This window comes from Cynocephalus volans, chromosome X, assembly GCF_027409185.1.
Source record: "Cynocephalus volans isolate mCynVol1 chromosome X, mCynVol1.pri, whole genome shotgun sequence".
NCBI lineage: Eukaryota > Metazoa > Chordata > Mammalia > Dermoptera > Cynocephalidae > Cynocephalus > Cynocephalus volans.
In genome coordinates this window covers 67,636,497-67,659,472 of record NC_084478.1, presented here as the reverse complement: position 1 = coordinate 67,659,472, position 22,976 = coordinate 67,636,497, and the positions used below count along the sequence as shown (strand labels likewise).

The following is a 22,976-nucleotide window of genomic DNA, read 5'->3' as shown; positions in this document are numbered from 1 at the left end:
GGACAGGGAAGGAGGACAGGGATGACCAAGTCAGCCCATGTCAGCTCAGCAATCTCCTCCCTGCAAACCTCCTCCAGGGCTTACCTGATTCTCCTCCAGGGTCAAGTCTCTGCCTTGACTCTGACTTTCCTCTTCCATCCGTTCTTCAAACTCCTGCCGGGCCTTCTCTACCGATAGCATCTCCTTCTCTAGCTCATCCATGTCACCTTTACGCTTCTTGTAGTGCTTCTGAGCATTCTGCAGAGACTTCTTGGCTGCTTCCAGCTTCTTGATTTTGTGGGAGGTATTCTCCTTGGCTTTGATGTACTGAGGCCGTTTCTGGTTCAGCTCTGAGTCCTTCTCCCTTTTGCCGGGGGGAGGGGGAGGAGGACCAGTTAGCACTGTGGAAGAAGGGAGGTTCCTAGGCTTTTTACCCAAAGAAAGGAGGGCCTGAGTCCCCCAGCCAGCCTCAGGGAATTGCCTAAAAGAACAAAAGCCTGATGCCCACAGAACTTCAAGAAAGGGGTCCAACTATTCCCTGGGACCTATGGCTTCAGCCCAGCATTCCAGCCACTCCATAAGGCAAAGCTACCACCTCTGCCTCAACCCCACCCAGACCAGGCTAGGCCCCTCATTAACAACTCCCAAGCACATCTGTGTTTACTTAATTGTTCCCCTATTTGATTCAGCCTTTTCAAATCCCTATCCTTTAAAGTTCTAACTTCAATTTTCCTCTTCTAGGAAGGCTTTCCCAGCCACTCCAGTGGTTGAGCTTCCCATCACTTCCTCTCACTTGGCAAGACCACCACTCCTTTCAAGTTCTCCCTCTTCCTAATACCTGTCTATCCAGAGCCCGAATACTTAAATATTCTATTTGTCTAAAATGCAAATCAAGAAATGTGCCTGGCTCTGGCCAAAGCAAGTCAAGGGGAAAATAGAGAAACCAGTATAAGGCACTGGACTCTAGGCTCTGAGAAGCCCTAGGGAATAGCGCAGCTTCTTGGTTTCCCACATTTTGCAGGCCCAGTTCTGCCTCTTACTTGATCTCCTTCTCAATCTGCTGCTGCTCCCGCATCATTTTGCCCAGCTCCTTCTTCTTCTCCTTCAGCTCATCCTCTACCTTGTCCATACGCTTCTTGTCCTTCTCAATCTCCTTGTTCTTAGAGGCCAGTTCCTTGTTCAGCTTCTCAATTTCCACTTCATTGTGGTAAAGCTTAAAGAGCTGCAGCTGTACCTGAGCTCGCACCACCTCATCTTTCAGGCGCTGGTAGCGGTCAGCCTACACAAACAGGAGAAGGGGGGAAGGGGTGCATCAGTAAGGCACTGGCTCCATCCTGGCCCCTCAGATTCAAGAGGTAGCCTGGCCACCTACCTCTTCTTTCTCCTGTTTGGCCTCCTTGCGTTCAGCAGCAATGTTTTTCTTGCGATGGTAATTAAACTGTGTGTCCTCTTCAGCCTTTACCATTTCCTTCTTTCGCTTGTCATACTCCTGGGCCAGCTCTCCAGAGCGACTAATCTCTTCAAATAGAGCTGTCCTCTCTTTGGGGTTCTTCATGGCAATAGATTCCACAGCACCCTAGTAAAGATCAAAACACACTCCTATTTAGACCCCAGACAGCCCAGTTCCCCTACCCACTCCCACTTATTCATTCAGAAACAAGTTCACTGACACCCGCCTGTCCCCCAACTGGGTGCCACATTTCACAATGGGCTTTGAGGGCAGATTCTCTGCCTTTTTAGAAGCACAGGGGGCAGAAACAAAGACAACACAGAGTGTTATGTGCAATGACAGAAGCAAGCACAGAAAAAGGACTAAATGAAGCTTGGGGGTAGGAGACTGGTAGGGATGTCCATCTGGGAAGGCTTCTCAAAGGTGACATCTAAGCTAAGTTTGGAAGATGGGGAAAAATTAACCAACAAAATAAGAGAGAAAAGGTTATTTCATGTAGAGGAAAATTAACATGCAAAGGCCTGCAGGCCAAAGAAAGCAGGTGAATTTGGAGAACTGTACATGGTTTAATTAGGCTGGAGTGCAAGGCTGAAGGGGAAGAGTATTGGCAGATGACACTAGGACAGTGGGCAAAAATCAAATGATGGTGTTTTCTAAATGACAGCCTCAGGATTTTGATTTCATCCTAAGGCAATGGTTCTCAAACTTCAGCAGGCATCATCATAACCTAGAGAGCTTGGTAAAACACAAATCACTGTGTCCCACCCCACAGTCTCTTCTGAGTCAGTATTTCTGGGATAGGGTCTGAGAATGTGCACTTCTAACATGTTCTCAAGTGATGCTGATATTGCCAGTCTGGAAACTACAGTTTTGAGAATTACCATCATAAGGCAATAAGGAATCACTGAAACACTTTAAGGAAAGAAGGGAGAAAAACTGATTTGTGTCCTTATAAGATGTACTTGGCCCAGGGGATAAACTGGAAGGGCCAGACTGGAAACCCAGTGTGGAAGGTGCTACATTAGTTCAGGGGAGAGATGATGTAGACTGAGACGGAGCAGGCCCAGTGGGGACTGGAGTAGGGCTGGCAAAAAGCAGATAGCCAATAACTGTTAAAAATGCCCACCTGGAAGACGAGGAAGTTACGCGCCTTGATGAGAATGCCCAACTTCTCTAATTCCTCACTGTACTCATGTAGCTGGACCACTTTGTTGTTGATCTTGTACTCAGAGGAACCGCCTACAAGACAACGCATGAGTTGGCGAGGGTCAAGCCTCCCTTCTATCCCAGCCAACTAGTCTAGCCACCTCCCAGGACCCAAGGAGAGCTTTCTGGCCAGTTTCACCCACCAACAATGACGCGGGCAAAGGTGCGGTCCTCAGCACCCTCCTCAGAGTAGACCATGCTGACAAAGGCCCGGTTGGCAGCTGGCTTGCCCACAGGCGCTCCATGGATCAGGTCCCGCAGGGTCTTTACCCGCAGATTGCTGGTTTTTTCACCCAGCACAAAGCTTATGGCATCCATGAGATTTGACTTACCTAAGGGAGGAGGGGACAAAGCAGAGGAGAGAAAGTCAGGAAGGAGAGGAGAGGAAAAGGAATAAAGGAGACATTCAGAGGAACAAAATTGTCCCCTAATCACTCAGTGCTCAGACTAATGGGAGGAGAGAATACTCCTTTGCCCTGCATAAAGACTGGGCCAAACCAAAGCTCTGGGTCAAAGGCTTAGAAAAAACAGTCTCCTTGCACTTATTAATTAGAGCAGCCAGAAACTAGAACCCCATCTAAGGAAATGGTATATTCGCAGAATGGATTGTTCTGCAACTTTTAATGACATGGGCAAATGCCCACAATAGGTAAAATAAGCAAGATACAAGACTCTGTATAGTTTGATCTCAAGTGTTAAAGAAAAGAAAAAAAAAAAAACAAAAAAAACAATAACAACAGGGCTGGGGGGAGGGAGAAATGGAATTTGTTTTTTAATGGGTATTCAAGGTACTTCGAAAAGTTCACGGAAAAATAGAACTAAAAGATACATACAAATCTTTCCGTGAACGTTTTGAAGTATCCTTGTAGAGTTTCAGTTTTGAAAGATGAAAAGGTTCTGGAGATCTGATGCACAGCAATGTGAATATATCGAAAATTACTGAACCGTATACTTAAAAACGGTTAATTTGCTAAATTTTGTGTTATGTGCATTTTACCACAATTTTAGAAGGACATATTCCTGTTGTGATGCAATATGAAGCACAGAGCATCATCTACAAAGTATCTTGCCAAAAATACCTAACTTGAATCTAAACAAGCTTTTCCACCTGCCTCCCAGTTTCTAAGAAATACAGCAGATAGAGGAACATGGTAAATAATACTATGAGGAAACCTTAAAACAAAGACAATTGGCCTCCTGGTCCTTTCAAAAAGTCAATGTCTAAACAAAAAGGCTGGCTGTACCGGCCAGACACCAAAAAAAAAAAAAAAAAAAAAAGAAAATTAATAAAAGGAAAGGTTGGGAGAACCATTCCTGAACATAAAAGATTATTTAGACATAAGAAAATGCAATGCATGAACTTTGATTGGATTCTGCTTCCAAAAAAACGAAAAGACATTTTGGGGAGCACTTAGGAAAGCTAGATAATTGATGATGAAAGGAAATTAATTTTTAGTGTGGTAATGGAATAGTTAGTGGTAATACAGGGGAATGATGATTTTAGGAGATAAATGCTGAAGCACTTAGGGGTGAAATGTCATTAAGTCTGCAATTTACTTTCAAATGATTAAGCAAAACATATGTTTGCAAATTTTCATAATAAAAACTTGGGGAGAGGGGAAGGCACAGGAAAAATATATGAAAATATAAACAGTATAACAGCGACTGCTTCTGAGAGGGAAACTAGGTAGTTGAGGTCAGAGGGCAGTCTTCATTTTACTGCACATCATTTGGGATTTATGAATTTCATACCATGTCCATGTATCCATGTATCAGCTATTCAAATAAATAAGGTTTTTAACATTAAGAGTGGCTATCTGTTTTGTTTTGTTTTGTTTTTTGGTGGCTAGCTGGTATGGGGGGATCTGAACCTGTGACCTTGGTGGTGTTTTTTTTTGACCTTGGTGTTATAAGGCTGCACTCTAACCAACTGAGCTAACTGGACAGCCAAGAGTGGCTATTTTTTCAGCAGTGGAGTTACAGTTTTTACTTTCTTCATTTCAGAATCTGAAAAAAAGACATTTTAAAGGTTTAGACCTGGGTTGGAGGGTAAGGAGGAACAGCTCAATATCTATAAATTCTATCTCAAGATTCTTGCCAAACATGTTATATGACTTTGAACTGAGGACCTGATTTCCAATGCCTTTCTACCCAGCCATAAAATTAGCAACCCAGGTCCTTCCATGAAGGCAGTAAAAGATTGTGATTAAGAGCTTGGGCTTGTCCAACAGACCAGGTTCTAATCTTAGTTTCACTACTTCTTAGCTGACCTTCCATTCCCTCAACTAAAAAAATTGAAAAACCATGACTCATAGGTCTAAACAAATGCTCGGCACATAGTTCTGTTGGGAATGGCAGGAGCAAAGGCTTTGAAGTTATGACATGCATGCATTCTGATCCTGGCTCAGAGATCCATGGGCAAGTTATCACACCTCTGTGCCTCAGTCTCCCCGGGTATAAAATAAAGCTAATAGTATATCCTTCCTAGTGTCATTGTGAGAATTTTGGGGGGAGGGGCGGCTGGCCACATTGTGAGAATTTAAATGTAAAATGTTCCAATAAACAAAGCACTCGACATACAGTAGGTGCTCAATAAATGACAGTCCTATCCTAAGTTTGAACTCTCAGCACTGTCTCCCTTATCACAGCAGGACTAGTACACCATGCAGACCAGGAGTCAGCCTTTTAGGGACCAATTTCCAACCTTTGGGCTTCTCCCATGATCTCCAGAAATGACAAGGACATCTCAACCACAGGCCTCTCTACTCACAACCATTCAATATTGTAAAAATTTTTATAATATATATTATGAGCTGAACACTGATAAAACTGGTAAAACGTTTCAAGGAATATCTTCTTTAGGGCACTCATAGACCAGTGATGAAGATACAAAAACATACACCATGAATACAAGACAGAAGAAAATAAACGTTAATGTGTACCAAGTGTCTAGTGTGTGCCAGAGAGGAAGAGCAATTCACTGAGGGGAATCAAGGAATGCCTTGTAGAGGTGGGCCTTGAATAATGGGGGAAAGGGGGGGGTGCGGCAATCAGGCCAAGGGCCTATTCGGAACAGCTGGGTATATACAAATCTACCAATGTTGAGGGGATTGAATGCCGAGAGGTGCATTCTAGCTCTTTCCACAGGGGCCACTACACCAAAACCCTAAGAAACTGGTTGGAATCCCAAGCACTGACCCTTTAGGCCAGTGATTCTCAAACAAGGTGGGAGTGGGGAGTGACTGTGCCCCCCAGGGGACATTTGGCAATGTCTGCAGACATTTTTGATTGTCATAACTGGGAAGTGGGGGTGCTACTGTTATCTAGTGGGTAGGAGCCAGGGATGTTGCTGAACATTAGACCAACCCCACAGCAAAGAATCATCTCTCTGGAAATGTTAATAGTGCCACTTTTGAGAAACCCTGCTCTAGGCGGAGAGCCAAACCCAGGCAAGATCCAAGGAAGGTATTCAGTGTGAGCTACTGAAGCAAGGGCAGCCTCTCAGGCTAGGAAATAATTCAGCTAGAACATCTCTAGGATGGAGGAACACAGCAGGATTCCAAAGGGGCCACTTCTAGGGGTAGGCGAGAAGAATCCAAGGGATATCATTTACAGATGGGAAGCTAAGATAGGAAATGGAGGCCTTACCGGGCCACCTTTTCTAAAGACACCTCCCAAGTCACTATCACACCAACCCGTCTCTTTTCCTACACAGCATTTATGACAGCCTAAAATTATCTTATCTTCTCCTTCTTTATCTCCTTTCCCCTCTGGAATATAAGCGCACTGAAAGCATGGACTTGGTTTATTCTATTTTCCGCTCTTTCCACAACTTGAACTGATAAACAGTAAGCATTCAACAAATTTGGTACGCGAATGAGTTCCGGCTTTTCACAGTTTCGGTGGAAGGAAAGGGGGGAGTTCGAGACAACTACCTCTGAGATGGGGGTCGAGACCCCAAGCACTCCTAAGACTCGAGCGCTGGATCCTAAATTCAAAAAGTGCCGCCTCGGAGGAGAGTAAAAAGGAAAGAATTGGAGCGTACCAATGCGAGGTGGGAGGGGGCGCTGGGCTGAAGCAAAAGTGCACCGTTTGGGGCCGGACGCCACAGGAAAGCTACCAGCCGTCCCACATTTCCGGAGAAATCGTACAAGGCTGGGAGCCGCGCGACGGGTGGCTCCTATTTTGGCGGGAGGGGTAGTGGGCGGGGCAACGCACCGTTCGGCCCGTACCACTCGGGGCGGGGGCCGCGCAAACAGCAAGGCAACTGACACCTGGGGAAGAGGTTCGAGTTAAGAGCACCCGAGCAGGGACGGCGGGCTGGAGGCGAACCCCCTCAGGAGGGGCAAGGAACCCGTTTGGGTTCGCGAAGTTTCAGGTTACATGGGGTGGGTTGCACTACTCCGGCGCCGGATAGGGGGTCTAGGCCGGGACCCCCGCGCAGGCCCGCAGCCAGGTTTATCTCACCAGAGCCATTGGGTCCAATGATGGCGGTGAACCTCTGAAATGGTCCGATAATCTGTCGACCCTTGTACGATTTAAAGTTCTCGATCTCAATCAGTTTCAGGAAACCCATGACGGCGGCGGCCCCGGCGCAGTAGGGCAGGGCGCGCCGTACGCCCGGGAACTGAGGTTGTCCGCGCGGGAAACGCCGCAGTGCAGGGCGGGCGGATAGTAAACCTCGCGAGAATAAGTCCAGGCCAAACGGGACTTCCGGCTTCCGGCGCAGGCGGGAACCAGGGGCGAGGACTCCAATCTGGCGTAGAGGTTTTGTAGATCCGTTGCCAGGGCGCGAGTTTACGACCGCCGTTTGGGTTTCGCCCCCCTTTCTTGTTGCTTGGCAACAACAAATCGCTGCTGCAGCTGACTAAGCCATGGAGGAGTTGGTACGTGGGGGACTCAGTAGCTTTTGTGATCTAAGGAGGCAGGCAGGACCTGAGCCCACGCTTGCCGAAGTCACATCAGGGTTATGCCCCTCAGGGCAAGAGGAAGGTGGGAGCTCGGCTGTGACTTTAGCCTGGCCGGCCTGAAGCCTCGAACAAGGACGGGGTCAGGAATTGGAAGGCCCCTACAGAGCGGAGGGCTAGACGGGAAGGAGAGGCCAGAGGAAGAGTTAGGTGTTATGTGAGCTCAGACCTTGCTGATGGTGGAGTGGAATTGGAGACGGGATGGGGTGTGAAGGGGGTGGGATGTGAATGAGGCTGGGGGTACTCCCGGGGGACAAGGATACTGGCTGAGGAAGGCTATGGTCTGAGATACTGCCCCTATCCCCTGCCTCCTTCCTATTCCTCCAGAGTTCAGAGACTGCCGTTGTAAACTAAGAACAGACTTGGACCCACATCCAACCTAGGAGCTTCAAAAATCGGGATTCCTTACTGAGAAAGGTATTTTGTGTGAACCCCCAGGAGTCAGGGTCCCTACGCCAGTGCTGTTCACCTCCGTCTTTCTTCCCTTCCATCTGTCTCTCCATTCTTGCCTCTCCCCCGTCTTATTCCCACTGCTCCATACCCCTCTGCCACCTTCCCTTTCTTCCTTTCTTCCTCTTCCCTCTCTGCTCTCTGTCCTTCACCTCCACACCCCCTCGCTGCTCTCCTCTCTCTTCTTCTGCACCCCTGTCCCTCTCCACTCTGTTTCCCACTTCTCCTTCCCCTCATACCCCTACTATCTATCACCTTATACCTGCTCATTACTAACGCCAGGGACTTAGCAGTCCAAGAAGCTTAAAATGTCTGCTGAATCTTCTCCTTCAGTGACTTTATATTGTGGTGGCAGATGGAACCAGTAGGCTAAGGTTGGTGACATTCTCAATCTTAGACTTGGAATGGATCTGATGGTTGCCATAGCCATTCCTGTAACTATTTTTCAAATGATGTCTGAAAGCTGGAAAGAGTCGTAAAGACTTAGGACAAGGCCAGGAAAGTGAGAAAGCTTGGTTGATGGAATCTGGTAGTGGAGCCATAAATGAAGTTTGATTGGGAGAAACAATCAGGATCATGCTGAAGGGATAAAATGACCAAAGGACAGCAATCTCATATAATTCAAGGGGAACTATTGTTCTATATTAAAAGATGAGATGGAGCTTGGGGGAAAAATTAAACTGGATTCTTATCTCACACCATAATACAAAGTTCAATTCCAAGTGGATTAAGTACTTAAATGAGAAAGGCAAAACTTGAGATGTTTTAGAATATATAGGAGAATATCTTTATGACCTCAGGATAGGGAGAGATTTCTTAAATAATAATAACTTCTAAGCTCAAAGGAAAAGAAGGGATGGGTAAATTTGACTACATTCAAATTCACCATGAAGAAACTGAAAATATGAGTAAATGCACACAGAAAGCTTCTAAAATATTGATAATGTTCTATTTTCTGAGTTCTGTGGAGGGTTCACAGGTGTTCATTTTGTTATTGTGCTTCATGACTTACATGTGTGTTAACCATTTTCCTCTGTATGTATCAGTTGTTACCTTAAAAATTATTGTAAAATAATAATCAAATAAAAAAACAAGTCACATATTTGGAGAAAATGTTTGCCACATTTAAACTAAGAAATAATTAGAGTGTAAAATATGTAAGGAACTCCTGTAATTAATAAAAGACAAACAACCTGATTTTTTTTTAATGAACCTCACATGAAGGCACTTCACAGAGGAGTAAAGTGTAAAGATATGAAGGGGCATTTCACAGAGAAGTAAACAAAAGTGGTCAAAAACCACAAGAAAAAATATGAAAACTCACTAGCAATAAGGAAAATTCCAATTAAAATCAGTAATTATAATTTTATGCCCACAAATTGGCAAAAATTAAAAAGTCTGCAATACCAAGTGTTGGTAAGAATGTGGAGTGACTGGAATTTTTATACACTATTGTGGAAGTGTAAATTGGTACAATTTCCTTGGAAAACAACTTAGTGTTATTTTGTAAAGTTAAATATGCATATATCCTATGATCCAGCACTTCTGCTCCTAGGTATATACTAAAAAAACTTTTCCACCTGTATATATAAATCTCTTTTCATCTACAGGTTTCTCTGTCTTTTTTCTCTTGCAATTAAAAAACAAATTAACTAGGATATTTGTCCTACAGATTCCTAGTCTCTCTTGAACCCACTCCAGTCAGGCTTTCATTTTCACAACTCCACCATAAATGCTCTTGTCAAGATCATCGGTAACCCTCATGTTACTAAATCAGTCAGTTCTCAATCCTCATCTTACTTAATCCGTCATCAGTTGATCACTCTCTCCTCCCAAAAGCACTTTCTTTACTTGGCTTCTAAGACATCACACTCCTGGTTTTTCTCCCATCTCATTGGCCACTCCTCAGCCTCCTGTGCTGGCTCCTCCTCTTCTTGTCTCCTCTGGGGCATTCTTATCCATCTACACTTAGAGATCTCCTACAGTTCCATAGCTTTAAATTCCTTTGTTATCAGTCAGGATAGGCTAAATTATGCTGAGGTTACCAACAACCGCAAAATCTCAGTAGCCTGTAAAAAACAAAGCTTTATATCTCACTCATGCTTCTTGTCCATTGTGGACTGCCTGCATCTCTGCTCTGTGTCATCATTCCAGGACCCAGGCTGAAAGAGCAGCCCTTCCCTGGGACATTGCCAGTCTCATTCATAGTAGAGAGTGAAGAGAAAAAGTGGTGATCATTTAATGGCTCTTAGTTCTGCGTGGGAGTGGCATGTGTCAATTCTCCTCACATTGCAGAGGGCAAATCACATGGCTAACCTCAAGGGCAGTGAGATAGGGATGTATAATCCTTCCATAAGGAGGAGCAGAAAATATTTTTGAGCAATAATAAAATTTACCATGCCATCTGTATGCTATCAAACTCAACATGTCTAAAGCGGATCTCCTGATCCCCACCCCCACCCTACCCCATACTTCTTAACCTCACACAGACTATTCAGTTGATGGCAACTCCATCTGTCTGACTGCTCAGACCCAAATCATTGAAGTCATTCTTGATACCTCTCTCACACTGCACATCCAATCCATCAGGAAGTCCAGTCGGCTCTGCCTTCAAAATACATCCAGAATCTGACCACCTCTGATGCTACAGGTTGAGCAAGCATCCCTAATCTGAAAATCCATGATCCGAAATGCTCCAAAATCTGAAGCTTTTTGAGCACCAATATGATCCACAAGTAGAAAATTCCTCAGCTGACCTTATGTGAGGGATCATAGTCAAAACGCAGATGCACAACACACAGTTTATGTGTGAATAAGTGTAAGAAAATGATCGCTTATCAGTAGTTTATAAATTCAGAGTCAGCACCGTACAAAAAAAAAAAAAAGATATAAATTCAGAGTCAGGAGTGATGATGATGCCAAACAAGCACAGATTGTCCATGTGGGTGGCTGAGACAGTGACACCTTTGCTTTCTGATGGTTCAGCGTATACAAACTGTTTCATGCACAAAATTATTTAAAATATTGTATAAAATTAACTTCAAGCTATGTGTATAGGGTATATATGAAATAAATGAATTTTGTGTTTAGACTTGGGTCCCATCCCCAAGACATCTCATAATGTATGTGCAAATATTCCAAAAATCCAAAATCTGAAACACTTCTGGTCCCAAGCATTTCGGATAAGGGAGGCTCAACCTGTACTAACCCAGTGTGAGTCACCATCATCTCTTGCCTGGACAACTGCAGTAGCCTCCTGACTGGTCTCCCTGCTTCTAGCCTTGCCTTCCCTCCCCTAGTCTGTTCTTAACACAGCAGCCAGAAGAGCAATCCCTTAAAGATCAAAGTCAAAACACATGACTTCACTGCTCAGAACCCTACAGTGGCTGCCCATTTCTCTCAGAGTTAAAGCCAAAGCCTTTACAGTGGCCCACAAGCTCCTGCATGATCTGGCCCCCCATTATCTCTCTAACTTCATTTCCTACCTCTCTCTCCCTCTCTCCTTCACTTACTCACTCCAGCCACACTTGCCTCCTTGCTGTTCTCTTGAACACGTGCCTCTCATGCTTCCACCTTAAGGCCTTTGTGCTTGCCGTCCCCTCTGCCTGGATTGCTCTCTTCCCAGAAACCTGCACGGGCAGTTTCCTCACCTTCTTCAAGTATTTGCTCAAATATTACCTTCTCAGCTATGCCTCCCCTAACTGCCATATTTAAAATTGCAACACTCCCCTATTTCCATGGCACTTCCAATTCCCCGTATCCTGCTCTGTATTTTTCCCATAGCACTTATCTTACAAACTAATGCACATATTATGTTTTACTTTTTTAAAAATTATTTATTTATTTATTTATTTATTTATTTTGGCAGCTGGCCAGTATGGGGATCTGAACCTGTGACCTTAGTGTTACCAGCGCCATGCTCTCCCAAGTGAACAAACCAGCCAACCCCCTGTTTTACTCTTTATTGTCTACCTGCCCCCACTAAAAAGTAACCTCCATAAGGACTTGGATTTTTGTTGGTTTTCTTTCTTGACTTTTGTTTCTTCACAGTCTCCCAGATGCTTAAAGGAATGTCTGACCATTAGTAGGCACTCCACAAATATTTGTTAAATGATGGAATGAACATTGAGTGAAAAAAGCAAGATCCAGAATAATACATAAAGCCTGATATTTTATAAAGGACAAAAACAAGAAAATTTTTAAAAATATTATTCAGGGATTCATACATACACAGTATCTCAAATATTAGTGAAGGAATGGTAACATTTTTGATAGTGTGTGAGGTGCTTTTAGAGTGAGGATGAGAGAAGAGACACAGGACACTTCAATGGTATCGATAATGTTCTGCTTCTTAAGTTGGGGAGTTGGTTCATAGGTCTCTATTTTATCATAACTTACATATGTGTTTGGGTTATATATATATTCTCTTGTATGTATCAACTATTTCACAGTTACAAAATGTTTTTTTTAAAAAAAAAGACCGGAGGGCCGGCCCTGTGGCGCACTTGGGAGAGTGCGGCGCTGGGAACGCAGCAGTGCTCCCGCCACGGGTTTGGATCCTATATAAGGATGGCCGGTGCACTCACTGGCTGAGCGCTGTACAGCAGGTCACAAAAAGACAAAAAAAAAAAAAAAAAAAACCGGAAGTAGCTATAGGAGGAGTTGAGGAATGATGCTTCAGACAAAGGAACACTAGGTACAAAGGCCCTGAGGTGGGAACAGTTGTGTTGGAGGACTTGATAGGAGGCCAGTATGCCTGGAACACTGTAAGCAAGGGGGACAGTGGTATCAGATAAACTGGAGAGGTATGCAGGAACTGGATATTGAAAGTCCATGATAAGGAGCTTGGATCTGATTCTAAGTGCAGTCGGAAGCCAGTGGAGGATTTTAAGCAGGTGAGAGACATGATCATATTTATCTTAGCAAAAATGTTTTTGGCTGTGGCTTCACCTGGCTCACATGCCAAAAGTGGGCGTCCCAAAATATGAAGGAACGCAAGCAAACTTAAGCCCTCTAGCCTTTCATTTGACTAGAAAACAAGAAGTAATAAAAATAATAATCAAAGAAAAGTAATTAAAATAAATAGGGGGAAATTTATTTCAGAAAATAAAACTTCTGGTTTCTGTGTGATGAGTGGGCTGTAGGAGACAACAGAGGAAGGCAACAATGGTGACTTGAACCAGGGTTATTTTGAAAGAAGAGGGAGTAAGGGAAAGGAAGGATTAAAGGATACCTTCTGAGTATTTGGCAACTTGGTGAATGGTGGTGCCATTTACTGAAATGAGGAAAACTGAGTAGAATGTAATGGAAGAGGGGGAATGTTGTAAATGTGTTTGAGGCTTAGGAAGGTGAACAGGGGTCAGATCATAAGGAACCTTATAAATCTGACAAAGGAGGTTGGACTTTAATCTTTTTTTTGGCAGCTGGCCAGTAAGGGGATCTGAACCCTGGATCTTGGCATTATCAGCATCATGCTCTAACTGACTAAGCTAACCAGCTAGCCTCCTTGGAACTTATCTTTTTGGGGGTTTTTTTGCCTTTTTTTTTTTCGTGACCGGCACTCAGCTAGTGAGTGCACCGGCCATTCCTATATAGGATCCGAACCCACGGCGGGAGTGTCGCCGCGCTGCCAGCACCCCACTCTCCCGAGTGCGCCACGGGCTCGGCCCTGGACCTTATCTTGTAAGCACCGTGGAGCCATTTGTTTTAAAGCTCAGCTGAGGAGTGCCATGGTCAGATGTGCTTTCAGAAAGGTCACTCTGGTAGCCAGTGCAGAGAAGGAAGTAGAGAGTAACACTGGAGCAAGGGAGGCCAGTGAGGCACCTAGGAATACTGCCTGACACCAAATTGTGAGGCCTGAATTAGAGTGGTGACAGCAGAGATGGAGGATACAGATATGAAATAAATCAGGAAGTAAAATTGGTAGGAATCAATAACTGGTGAGATTTTGTGGGGAGAAAAGAATGGGAGTGGTGGTGAGTCTAGGATGGTGGACAGCACTGATTGGCCATTCCACTTCCCCCTTGCTCCAGATGTATAAAGTAGACCTGTCATCAGATCCCAAGGAGGTGGCAGCCATCGAGGCTAGAAGAAATCGAGAAAAGGAGCGACAGAGCCGATTTTTCAATGTGCGGAACCGAGTCATGGGGGTGAGTTGGCAGGAGGGGTATTGCTCAGGACCAAGGCCACTTCACTCTTATACCTGGAGAGAGCATAACAGTGCCTGTTATAGTCCTTCCTCCGATTCAAGCAGGCTCTAGGGTTGGAAAGGAAGGAGATGTGGAGAAGGCACCCAGCCCCACAGGCCCAGAAAGGGCTTGGGAAGAAGGATGCGGTGGTACAGGGGAAGAGAGTAGAGTGAGGTGGCAACTGACTCTTCTCTGGTCAGCTCTGGGCTAGGTGGCCTGGTTCTCAAGAGACAGGCAATATGGAGCCAAAAGACACCTAAAGAATATTTGGTATTGCATATGCTTAAACTGTCTCTGCAAGGCTACATAAGAAACTGTTAACCAGGCTGAGGGACAGAGATGGAAGGGACACTTACTCTTCGCTACAACGTATTCCCTTTTGTACTATTTTGAAATGTTTTAAATAAATTATAATCAAAAAAAGAGAAAATATTGATAGTTTAAGAAACAACAATAACAAAAAGATTGCTGGGTGGGTAGAGAGGGGATGCAGCATGGTATTCTGGAAGACACCATACCCCTGTTCAAGGCCAGGTCTGCTATTTGTTAGATGTGTGTCTTTGGATAAATCACTGAGCTCCAGGTTCCTCCTCTCTAAAATGAGGCTGAATAAAAGAAACCAGAGCATAGTGCCTGACACGAGTAAGGAGGTGGCTGAGGTATGAACAGTCTGATTAAGATCCAGTTGGCAAACGTTTCCTCGGGGCCTGCTCTGTGCCAAGCACTGTGTTGGGCAGTGGGGATACAAAGTTGACTAAGGCCCAGTCTCTGCCCTGGCAGGGCTCACAATCTGGTGGTGGAGATAATAGAGTGAGGTGAACTTGTGATGTAGATGATGGGTCCTAGATTCTATGGGAATAGAACCTGCCTGAGGGGTCAGGAAGGTGAAGCCTGAGCTGGTCTTGAAGGATTAGTTGGAGTTTGGGTAAAGAGGGGAGGAAAGAGTGTTCCAAGTGGAAAGAGCATCTTGAGCAAAGGCTATAGGTTCGAAACAGCCTAAGATATGCAGGGAACTGTAAGTGCAGCACCTATGGCTAGTATGAGGGTAGGACAGGGGAAGAAGACACTAAGAGATGAGGCTGGAGAAGGAGGTAGAGACTAGGCCATGGAGGGACTTACAAGCCATGCTCAGGGGCTGGAACTTTATCTAGTAGGTGCTGGGAAGCTATAGGATTTTGAAGTGGGTAAATTCTAAGCAGTTCATGTTAGAGTGTTCAAGGCCCTCTGCTGGGTCCCTACCCTGATTTAGCTTCTTTCTTTGGGATCAGGTGGATGTTGAAGCCCTGAACAACCAGGTGGAAGAGCGAAAGCTTCGGGAGGCAACAGAGCAGAGCAGGGAGGCAGCTTATGGTAAAAGCCCAAGGCAAGGGGTCAGACAAGGGGATAAAGCTAGAACTTGAGTGGGCTGAGGTAGAGCTACTTCTGAGTGGGACCTGAGGCCCTAGGGTGGTGGGACAAACCAGATGGGCTTTGGGAGCAGAGGCCATGCCAAATGGGTTGTCCCTCCTTTGGTACCTTCTCCATGTCCCTGCCCACCACCCCCAGGTTCCAACCAGGTGCGATATGATCTGGTAGTCCAGATGCTAGAGAAGGAACAGGCAGAACGGACTCATCGACTAGCCAAGAAAGTTCAGCAGTTTCGGGAGCAGAAGCAGCAGCTCAAGAACAGGCATGAATTTGACCGTTGGGATCCAGACCAACTCTGGAAGGAGTTTCCACCCCATCTCAGTGACAGTGATCCCTACTATGGCCCAGCCAGCCTGCAGTACTTCTCTGGGGAAGACCCAGGTAGGGCCATGTGCCTGAAAATGCAGCAGGAGCAGTCCAGGTACTGCCTGGAGAGACAGCTGCAGGAGCAACAACAAGCTAAGGTTGATGAGACATGTATAGGTAAGCAGCCTGGCAGTCCAGACTCAGAGACCTGAGGCCCAGTGGGGAGCGGTCCTGAGCTGGGAACAGTAGCCAGAAGACCAGAACTGTGTGGGGAGGTCCAATTACCCATGGGGCTGATGCTGAAAGGCTAGGCTGTGCAGACCCCAACCTCCCTGACTTTCTTCAGTGACTGACAGTGTAGCTGTTGTTCCCTATTAGCCTGGCACTCTGTTACCTGGAGGCAGCACAGTACAGACAGACCAGACAGCTCTGCTGCTTACTAGCTGGGTTGGGCAAATGAATTGTCCTCTTTGTGCTAATTCTGGCTTTATGTCATGTCTTTGCTGCCATAACTCAGTGTAGGCTGTTCCAAGTAGCCATGCAGCTTCCTTAATGCTTTGTTGCTTAGAAATTTCTTCCGCCAGATACTCTGGTTCACAATTCCTAAGTTCCAACTTCCACAAATTCCTAGGGCATGGACATAATGTGGCCAAATTCCTAGCCAGTTCACAGCAAGGGTGATCTGTGCACCAGTTTCTGATAAACTCCTTCTTATTTCTGTCTGAGACCTCCTTAGAAGGGTCTTTACAGTCCATATTTCTATCAGCATTCTGCTTGCCACAGTGTAACCAATCTCTAAGTCATTCCAAACTTTCCCTCATCTCTTTGTCTTCTGAGTCCTCCAAACTCCTCCAACCTCTCCTCAGTGCCCGGTTCCAAAGCTGCTTCCACATTTTCAGGTACTTGTTATAAGCAACAACCCACTTCTCTGGTACCAATTTTCTAACACATAAAACTTAGGGACACAATTCAAGCTTCAGTGAGTTTTGGGGGGACATAATTGAATCTACTACAGTGCGTCAGTTTCTTCATCTTTAAAATGGAGAGAAAAAGGGCTGGCCGGTTAGCTCAGTTGGTTAGAGCATGGTGCTCATAACACCAAGGTCCAGGACTTGATCCATGTACTGGCCAGCTACACACAAAAAGAGAAAAAATGGGGATAATAATCTATACCACATAGCTACTATTATCATGATATTGTCTGTGGCCACGTCCTTCTCTTCACCCTAGAGGGAGGATCTACTTGCTCTGAAGGATCCCTGCCCTTCAAGGACAAGGATCATGTCATTATCTACTTGCTCTGTTCACCTTTCAAAATCACCTGTTACAGCACCTTGTACTGTAGGACCACACATCATAGTTTTAACTAATTGTGAACGTATTTAATGTCTGTCTTCTCTCCACAATGTTAGCTCACCGAAGATAAATGACCATCTCTCTCATATCCACCCCTTATCCCAATTTCCTAGTACAGTGTCTGCTAGGTCCTAGGAACAGCAAGATCAATGTGGCTGGAATAGAAAAAGTCAGTACCTTTGCTCGTGCTGTGCCTTCTGCCTGGAATGCCCTTTGCTTTTTTACCTTTTTACAAAATGTATTTCAAATACCACTTCCTCCTGGAAGCCTTCCTCTCACTTATCACCACCCAAAGCCCTTATAATGCCCTGTACACATCTCTGCCATTGCCCTTACCAGATTGTGGTCTGGTTATCTATGTTTGATCTGTCTCCCTCACTAGACAGGGAGTTCTCTGAGGATAGAATCTAATTCCGTGGTGTCCTGAGAGCCCAACACATGGCCCTTAGACTGAGACTCAGAGAGATGAAATGATTTACTCAAGACCACACAGCTCAGAAGCGGCAGAGCTGGCATTAGGACCCAGGTCCATTGGAGGCATTTTTCAGTTAGGCACTTGAGAAATCCTTGTTGCTGCACTTTGGCTATCCCTAGTCCCAAAGAGTAGCTCCTTCTACATCCCTACAACTCGGACACTACCCCACTCCCAAACATATGTACACACACATACACAAAGCTTGTTGAACAAATGGGTGAATGAGTAAACCAGGAACGGAGCAGGCCAGTACTGTGCTCCAGCCATATTTTTCTGTGTAGATATGCTCAGTGACCAGCTGCGCCTAGCCATGGATATGCGGGCCACCCAGCTGGCCAAGCTGGAGGAGTCCTGTCGCGTGGCCATGATGTCTGCCGTGGCCAATGTCAACAAAGCCCAGGTATGGTCTGAGCTATCCAGTGTACTGGACTCTCCCTAACCCCCTGCACAAAGTCCTAAGGAACCTTAGCCACATCCTTCCCCTCACACCCCCTCTCAAATCAGCACTGGCCCTTTCATCTACCTGAGGACTCCCTCTTCACCTAAAGTCCCTCTTAGGACACAAGTCACCTCTCCTCACCTTCAGATGCAAGATGACTTGAGAACAGAACATTGCCCTCTCATCCCCAGCCTCTCAATCTAAGGGCTTCCTGAAGAGAGAGAAGTTCCCAGCCCATTCCGCCCCTCCCCCCATCTTAGTGTCATTAAAAGGCCATGCAGTATCTGTTCCTTCTCTCCCTGAGAAGAGGAATAGGGCCATGTTCCCCCCTTCCCTATGAAGGTTCTTGAGGTTGGGCACCCAAATGCTTACATCTGGGCCCCTTCCCCAGGCAGCTGAGCTGGCTGAACGGCACCGCCGTGAGCATCAGCACGAACAGGAGGCCAACCTTGTGGAGATCCAGAACCAAATCACAAGTGACCTATTGACTGAGAACCCCCAGGTCGCCCAACACCCTACGGCTCCCCACCGGGTTCTGCCCTACTGCTGGAAGGGCATGACTCCAGTGCAACGAGCTGCCATCAGGAAAGTCCAGGAGGCACAGTGCTGTGAGAAGAAGGCACAGCTCCAGGCTGAACAAGCATTGGATACCGAATGGGAAAACCAGACCATCTGCTCAGCCCAGGCAGCTCTGGAGCTAGAAGAGCAGGAGAGGGAATTGTGTGCTGAATTTCAGAGGGGGCTGGGCTCTTTCAACCAGCTGCTGGCTAAGGAGCAAAAATCCCAGTGAGTTCCCAGGGGTGGCAGTGGGGATGAATGCCAAGGGAGGGCAGGGAGGGATGGCGAGGACAAGGGAGAGAGGAAAAGCACATCATCTGAGGCCTCTGGACTTATTTCACAGGCAGAATTATCTGAATTCAATGATCTACACCAATGAGCCTACAACCCAATATTACCTACAGTTCAATACCAGCAGCCGCTGAGCTCAGGATGGTCGTCTCTCCCTTCTTCCCCATCAAGCTTACCGATGGCTAGGAGCCAAAGAGAAAAATGCCACATACCCCCACTTCTAATCCATTTCCCAATGGGAGAGAGCTGAGCAAGTACCCCCACCTTCTACTCTGGGTAATAAAGTTATTCACTAAAATCAAGGCCATGTGTTAGAACACCAAAAGTGTGCAATACTGCCTTTCCCACCCCACCCCTGGGCTCTGAGCATCCAACTGTCAGCCTTCGCCTGTCTTCCCCATGCCAGTTCCCCCAGCACACGGCACTGCTCACACCCTGTGAGAAATAGAGACTTTATTAGGCACAGAGAGTTTTTGGTGGGCAGAGTTACAAAATGGCTACTGGGCTTCCTCCTAAGCTGGAGAGTAGTATCCCAGGGGAAGGAGGAGCAGAGGAGCATGTTTTCTCTGCCTTCTCCTTCAAGGCTGCATGCGGATGGCCCCATCCAGTCGGATGACCTCTCCATTGAGGAATGGGTTCTCAATGATGGCCTGTACCAGATGAGCATACTCAGCAGGGTCGCCCAGTCGGCTGGGGAAGGGCACCTGGCTGGCCAAGAAGTTGCGCACCTTCTCTGGGAGACTGGTCAGCAGTGGTGTGCCAAATAGGCCTAGATGAGACAGGCAGAGTAATGAGACCCACCCTTGCTTTCATATTTACCCAGCCCTTCCTCACCTTAGTCCTACTTCTTGGTGTTTCCTCAGGGCCCACGGATAGAAGGCTGCTGTTGTTTAGGTGGTAGATACCTTTCCCTCTCAATTGTCTACAGATCCTGCCCAATCCCAGGTGTGGCAGGGACAGAGGATATGTCTACCTGGAGCAATGGTCATCACCCGGATGCCTATGGGAGCCAGATCCCGAGCAATAGGCAGTGTCATGCCTACTATGCCCCCCTTGGAAGCAGAGTATGCAGCTTGTCCAACCTGGAAAAGGAGTGGAGGTTATAGGTGGGAGGGCCCCGACAAGTCACTGAGGAGGCACAGGCCTTGCCCCTGCCCACATACCTGGCCCTCAAAGGCAGCCACACTGGCAGTGTTGATGATGACCCCACGTTGGCCTCCCTGGTCTGGTTCATTCTGGCCCATCTCACCAGCCACCAGGCGGATCACGTTGAAGGTACCTATGAGATTCACCTGGAGAACGGATAGAGCAATGGTGCAGGACCTGAGGCAGAGGCAGTCTTTTGTCCTCTCAAAGCTTTGGGGGCACCCACAGCCAGACACCTCTTACTCCTACCCTTGGAGAACCTCCAAGGCCTTACATTGAGAACTCGCTGGAAGTCCTCCAAGGTATGGGTCTGGCTCTTCTTTAAGTTGTATGTCTTGATGGCCACTGCAATGCCTGCACAATTGACAGCCACATCCACACGGCCAAACTTTTCTTTTGCTAGAGTTAGGGCTGCTTGCACGTCCTTCTCAGAGGTCACCTTTAAAGGGAGAAGTGGAGAAGGTATTCATCTCCTAGCACACACGCTCAGCACTAAACCTGGGGGGGGGGGGGGACAGGCCCAGTCCTTGGGTGAGAACAGAATTGTGTGAGCAAGGGACAGGCCAAGAGAAAGGGTTGTGGTAAAACTTAAAAAGAAGGAAGAGTAGGGCAAAGGTGGAAATGTTAGGTACTATAGAGCAGTGTTGCAAAACATTTTTCAAATCTATACCCTCTTCTGATAAATTCATATACCCCTGGAGATTTTCATTTGATGTGGATCAGGGCACTAACACAATCCTGTTTTGAGAATTATTGATAGGAAGATAAACTAGCTTTTTTGTGTCTTTACCTGCTAAGATGATTTCATCAAGCTTTACTTTCTGTAGTTTGTTTCATGAAAACAAGTTTTCGACTTTGTAAATATAAAGTTACAGGGCACGATATGTATTTGCAAACTATGCATACCCCCTCCAGGAGCTTCTGATATGTTCAATCCCCATCTCCATTGTTGGGATCCCAGCTTTGGAGAGTACTTATGGCAGGTGCTCCCAGTGCTTGAAGGCTGAGGCCAAAAGGGACAACGAGATGGGTCTACCGCCCCCACAGACGACACCCTTATGGGAGGGACCCACACGGGTTCCCAGGCTGGTGTTGGTGACTTCATGTACGCCCTGTGAGAGGAGAGGCGACCCCACTTACGTCGGCAGGGGCGAAGGCACAGGTCTTTCCTAAGTTCTTGGCCTGGGCCTCCCCACCCGAGTTGGGCAGGTCCAGAAGCACAGCAGCGGCCCCCTGCCCCACCAATCGCTCCGCAGTGGCCAGGCCCAGTCCTGAGGCTCCTCCGGTTATTACCGCGACCAGGCCCTGTGAAAAGGTACATGATCAATGCTACACCGTCCAGCCCACCCCTATCCTTTCACTTGCCTGTCCTCCAGTCTTCTGCGGAGAAGGGGGAGGGGGCTCCTGGTCACCCTTGCGGCGTGACTCAGGTGTGCTTCTTCTCCTCACCGATGGGACCTCTCGGGGGGGGGTCACATCCCCACACAGCCTGTCCTGTTACCTCACGTACATACGCTGCTTAGTGTTTTCTTTCACGTCCCGAGCCCAACCGCCGCAATACCAGGCCTAGAGAAGCATGACCCTTTCTCCTAGCACCGATTTCTTTCCCCTAGTTCCATGGCCGCGCCGTCCCACCCCCTGTAGCTGGGCAAGCAGCAAACAGCAGTCTACCTTCACGTTTCGACACGCCGCAGCCATCTTGCGCCGGCTTCTCCACTGGATGGCCGCTCAGGCGCTCGTTGATTGGTCAAGGAGGACCGTGGGGCGGGGCCTACGGGGCGGAAGGTCCGCCGCGGGTCATAGGGGCATGGCCTGCTGCTGCAGTCTCTTGGACAAGAGGGCGAAGTCCTGATAGGTGTTCCTAGAGAGTTACTTCATCTCGGGGAAAGAGCCCAATAGCAGCAGCGCAATACCACCACACCCTCCGCCTTACTTTCTAGGTGGCTTTTTGGGGTGGAGATAGAGAGTGAGTCCCTTTCTCCTCAGAAAAAGCTTTCATTCAAGTGTAAATATATCTGAGACTCCTGTATGCCAGATTTCTGTGCGGGGCACTGGGGATACCCAGAGGAATAATGAAAGGTTCATGCCTTCCAGGAGGGCACAGTTCGGTTGGAGAAAGATAATTACGTACAGACAGACTCAGACAAGGAAGGGACAGAGAACCAGATTCTGGAACACACAGACACGGAGATCCGAAGATAAGAGATTCTGGGATATAGAGAGAAATACATTGAGGCAGAGATAGAGAGGAACAGAGATGCCAGATCGGACAGCAGAGATAGGGATGTGGAGAGCCACTAAGAGACATAGATGCTAGGAAACAATCTGAGACAGAGCTGCTGAGAAGCAAGCACAAACCCAGAGAGGAAAAAACATCTTTCATCAGTTTAGCCTTTGCTACACTCCTCTATCTGCATCTAGTCTTCGTATTTTAAGTCCAAAAGCCCAGATCAGACAACGTACATTGGACCTCAACCAGAGACTATTGTTTAAGACCCAGGTCTTTTGTTACCCTAGAATATCTTCTAGCCAGCATCCCAATTAGAATCTTGAGCCCAGTTATCTAATCTGTCTTCCTTCTATACTTTTCCCCAAAACGAGGTCTTCAGGTCATAAAACTTAGCCTACATTTTCAGCCTCATAAGTGCTTTATATTTTCTCTATCTGTAGTATCTCCTCACCTGACTTCTCACCCAGGAAGACTTCCCTCTGGGCAGTCTTCCCTAGTTGTTGACAACTGCCACACATTCATGGTCAC

The 22,976-nt window shown here is 46.7% G+C and overlaps 3 protein-coding genes across 4 annotated transcripts in view; 1 reads left to right on the top strand and 2 right to left on the bottom strand.

Moving 5' to 3' along the window:
• SMC1A (structural maintenance of chromosomes 1A) overlaps positions 1-7,283 on the bottom strand; it is a 34,789-nt gene extending 27,506 nt beyond the window's left edge. Inside the window, exons 1-6 of the mRNA XM_063083148.1 lie at positions 7,103-7,283; positions 2,779-2,967; positions 2,556-2,668; positions 1,352-1,555; positions 1,020-1,258; positions 85-343 (exon numbers count right to left, since the gene is read on the bottom strand). Coding sequence (XP_062939218.1) covers positions 85-343; positions 1,020-1,258; positions 1,352-1,555; positions 2,556-2,668; positions 2,779-2,967; positions 7,103-7,211 — 1,113 coding nt within the window. The 5' untranslated portion in view covers positions 7,212-7,283. The remainder of the gene's footprint in view (positions 1-84; positions 344-1,019; positions 1,259-1,351; positions 1,556-2,555; positions 2,669-2,778; positions 2,968-7,102) is intronic.
• On the top strand, positions 6,979-19,374 carry RIBC1 (RIB43A domain with coiled-coils 1). 2 transcript variants are annotated; one of them, XM_063083150.1, is made up of 8 exons: positions 6,979-7,013; positions 7,930-8,019; positions 14,085-14,201; positions 15,509-15,590; positions 15,786-16,130; positions 18,066-18,184; positions 18,615-19,009; positions 19,125-19,374. In XM_063083150.1, exons 3-8 carry the CDS (start codon positions 14,085-14,087, stop codon positions 19,204-19,206), a joined length of 1,140 nt encoding a protein of 379 aa, XP_062939220.1. In that variant the 5' UTR covers positions 6,979-7,013; positions 7,930-8,019; the 3' UTR covers positions 19,207-19,374. The 2 variants fall into 2 exon arrangements, with proteins under 2 accessions (XP_062939220.1, XP_062939219.1); XM_063083149.1 differs by lacking the exon at positions 6,979-7,013 and adding an exon at positions 7,381-7,521.
• Positions 19,375-19,510: 136 nt separating this feature from the next.
• Positions 19,511-21,957, bottom strand: HSD17B10 (hydroxysteroid 17-beta dehydrogenase 10). Its single transcript, XM_063084013.1, has 6 exons — positions 21,890-21,957; positions 21,359-21,523; positions 20,493-20,657; positions 20,236-20,364; positions 20,046-20,154; positions 19,511-19,841 (listed from the first exon to the last, which is right to left on the bottom strand). Exons 1-6 carry the CDS (start codon positions 21,914-21,916, stop codon positions 19,651-19,653), a joined length of 786 nt encoding a protein of 261 aa, XP_062940083.1. The 5' UTR covers positions 21,917-21,957; the 3' UTR covers positions 19,511-19,650.
• Between the last annotated feature and the right edge of the window lie 1,019 nt (positions 21,958-22,976).

Excerpts from the sequence above, each read along its gene's own strand:
- RIBC1 (XM_063083150.1), top strand. The coding sequence starts at position 14,085 with ATGTATAAAGTAGACCTGTCATCAGATCCCAAGGAGGTGGCAGCCATC. Across the intron at positions 14,202-15,508 it reads TGCGGAACCGAGTCATGGGG|GTGGATGTTGAAGCCCTGAA; the intron begins GTGAGTTGGCAG and ends CTTTGGGATCAG. Across the intron at positions 18,185-18,614 it reads CCAATGTCAACAAAGCCCAG|GCAGCTGAGCTGGCTGAACG; the intron begins GTATGGTCTGAG and ends CCCCTTCCCCAG.
- HSD17B10 (XM_063084013.1), bottom strand. The coding sequence starts at position 21,916 with ATGGCTGCGGCGTGTCGAAACGTGAAG. Across the intron at positions 20,658-21,358 it reads GTGCCTTCGCCCCTGCCGAC|GTGACCTCTGAGAAGGACGT; the intron begins GTAAGTGGGGTC and ends CTCCCTTTAAAG. Across the intron at positions 20,155-20,235 it reads TGGCTGCCTTTGAGGGCCAG|GTTGGACAAGCTGCATACTC; the intron begins GTATGTGGGCAG and ends CTCCTTTTCCAG.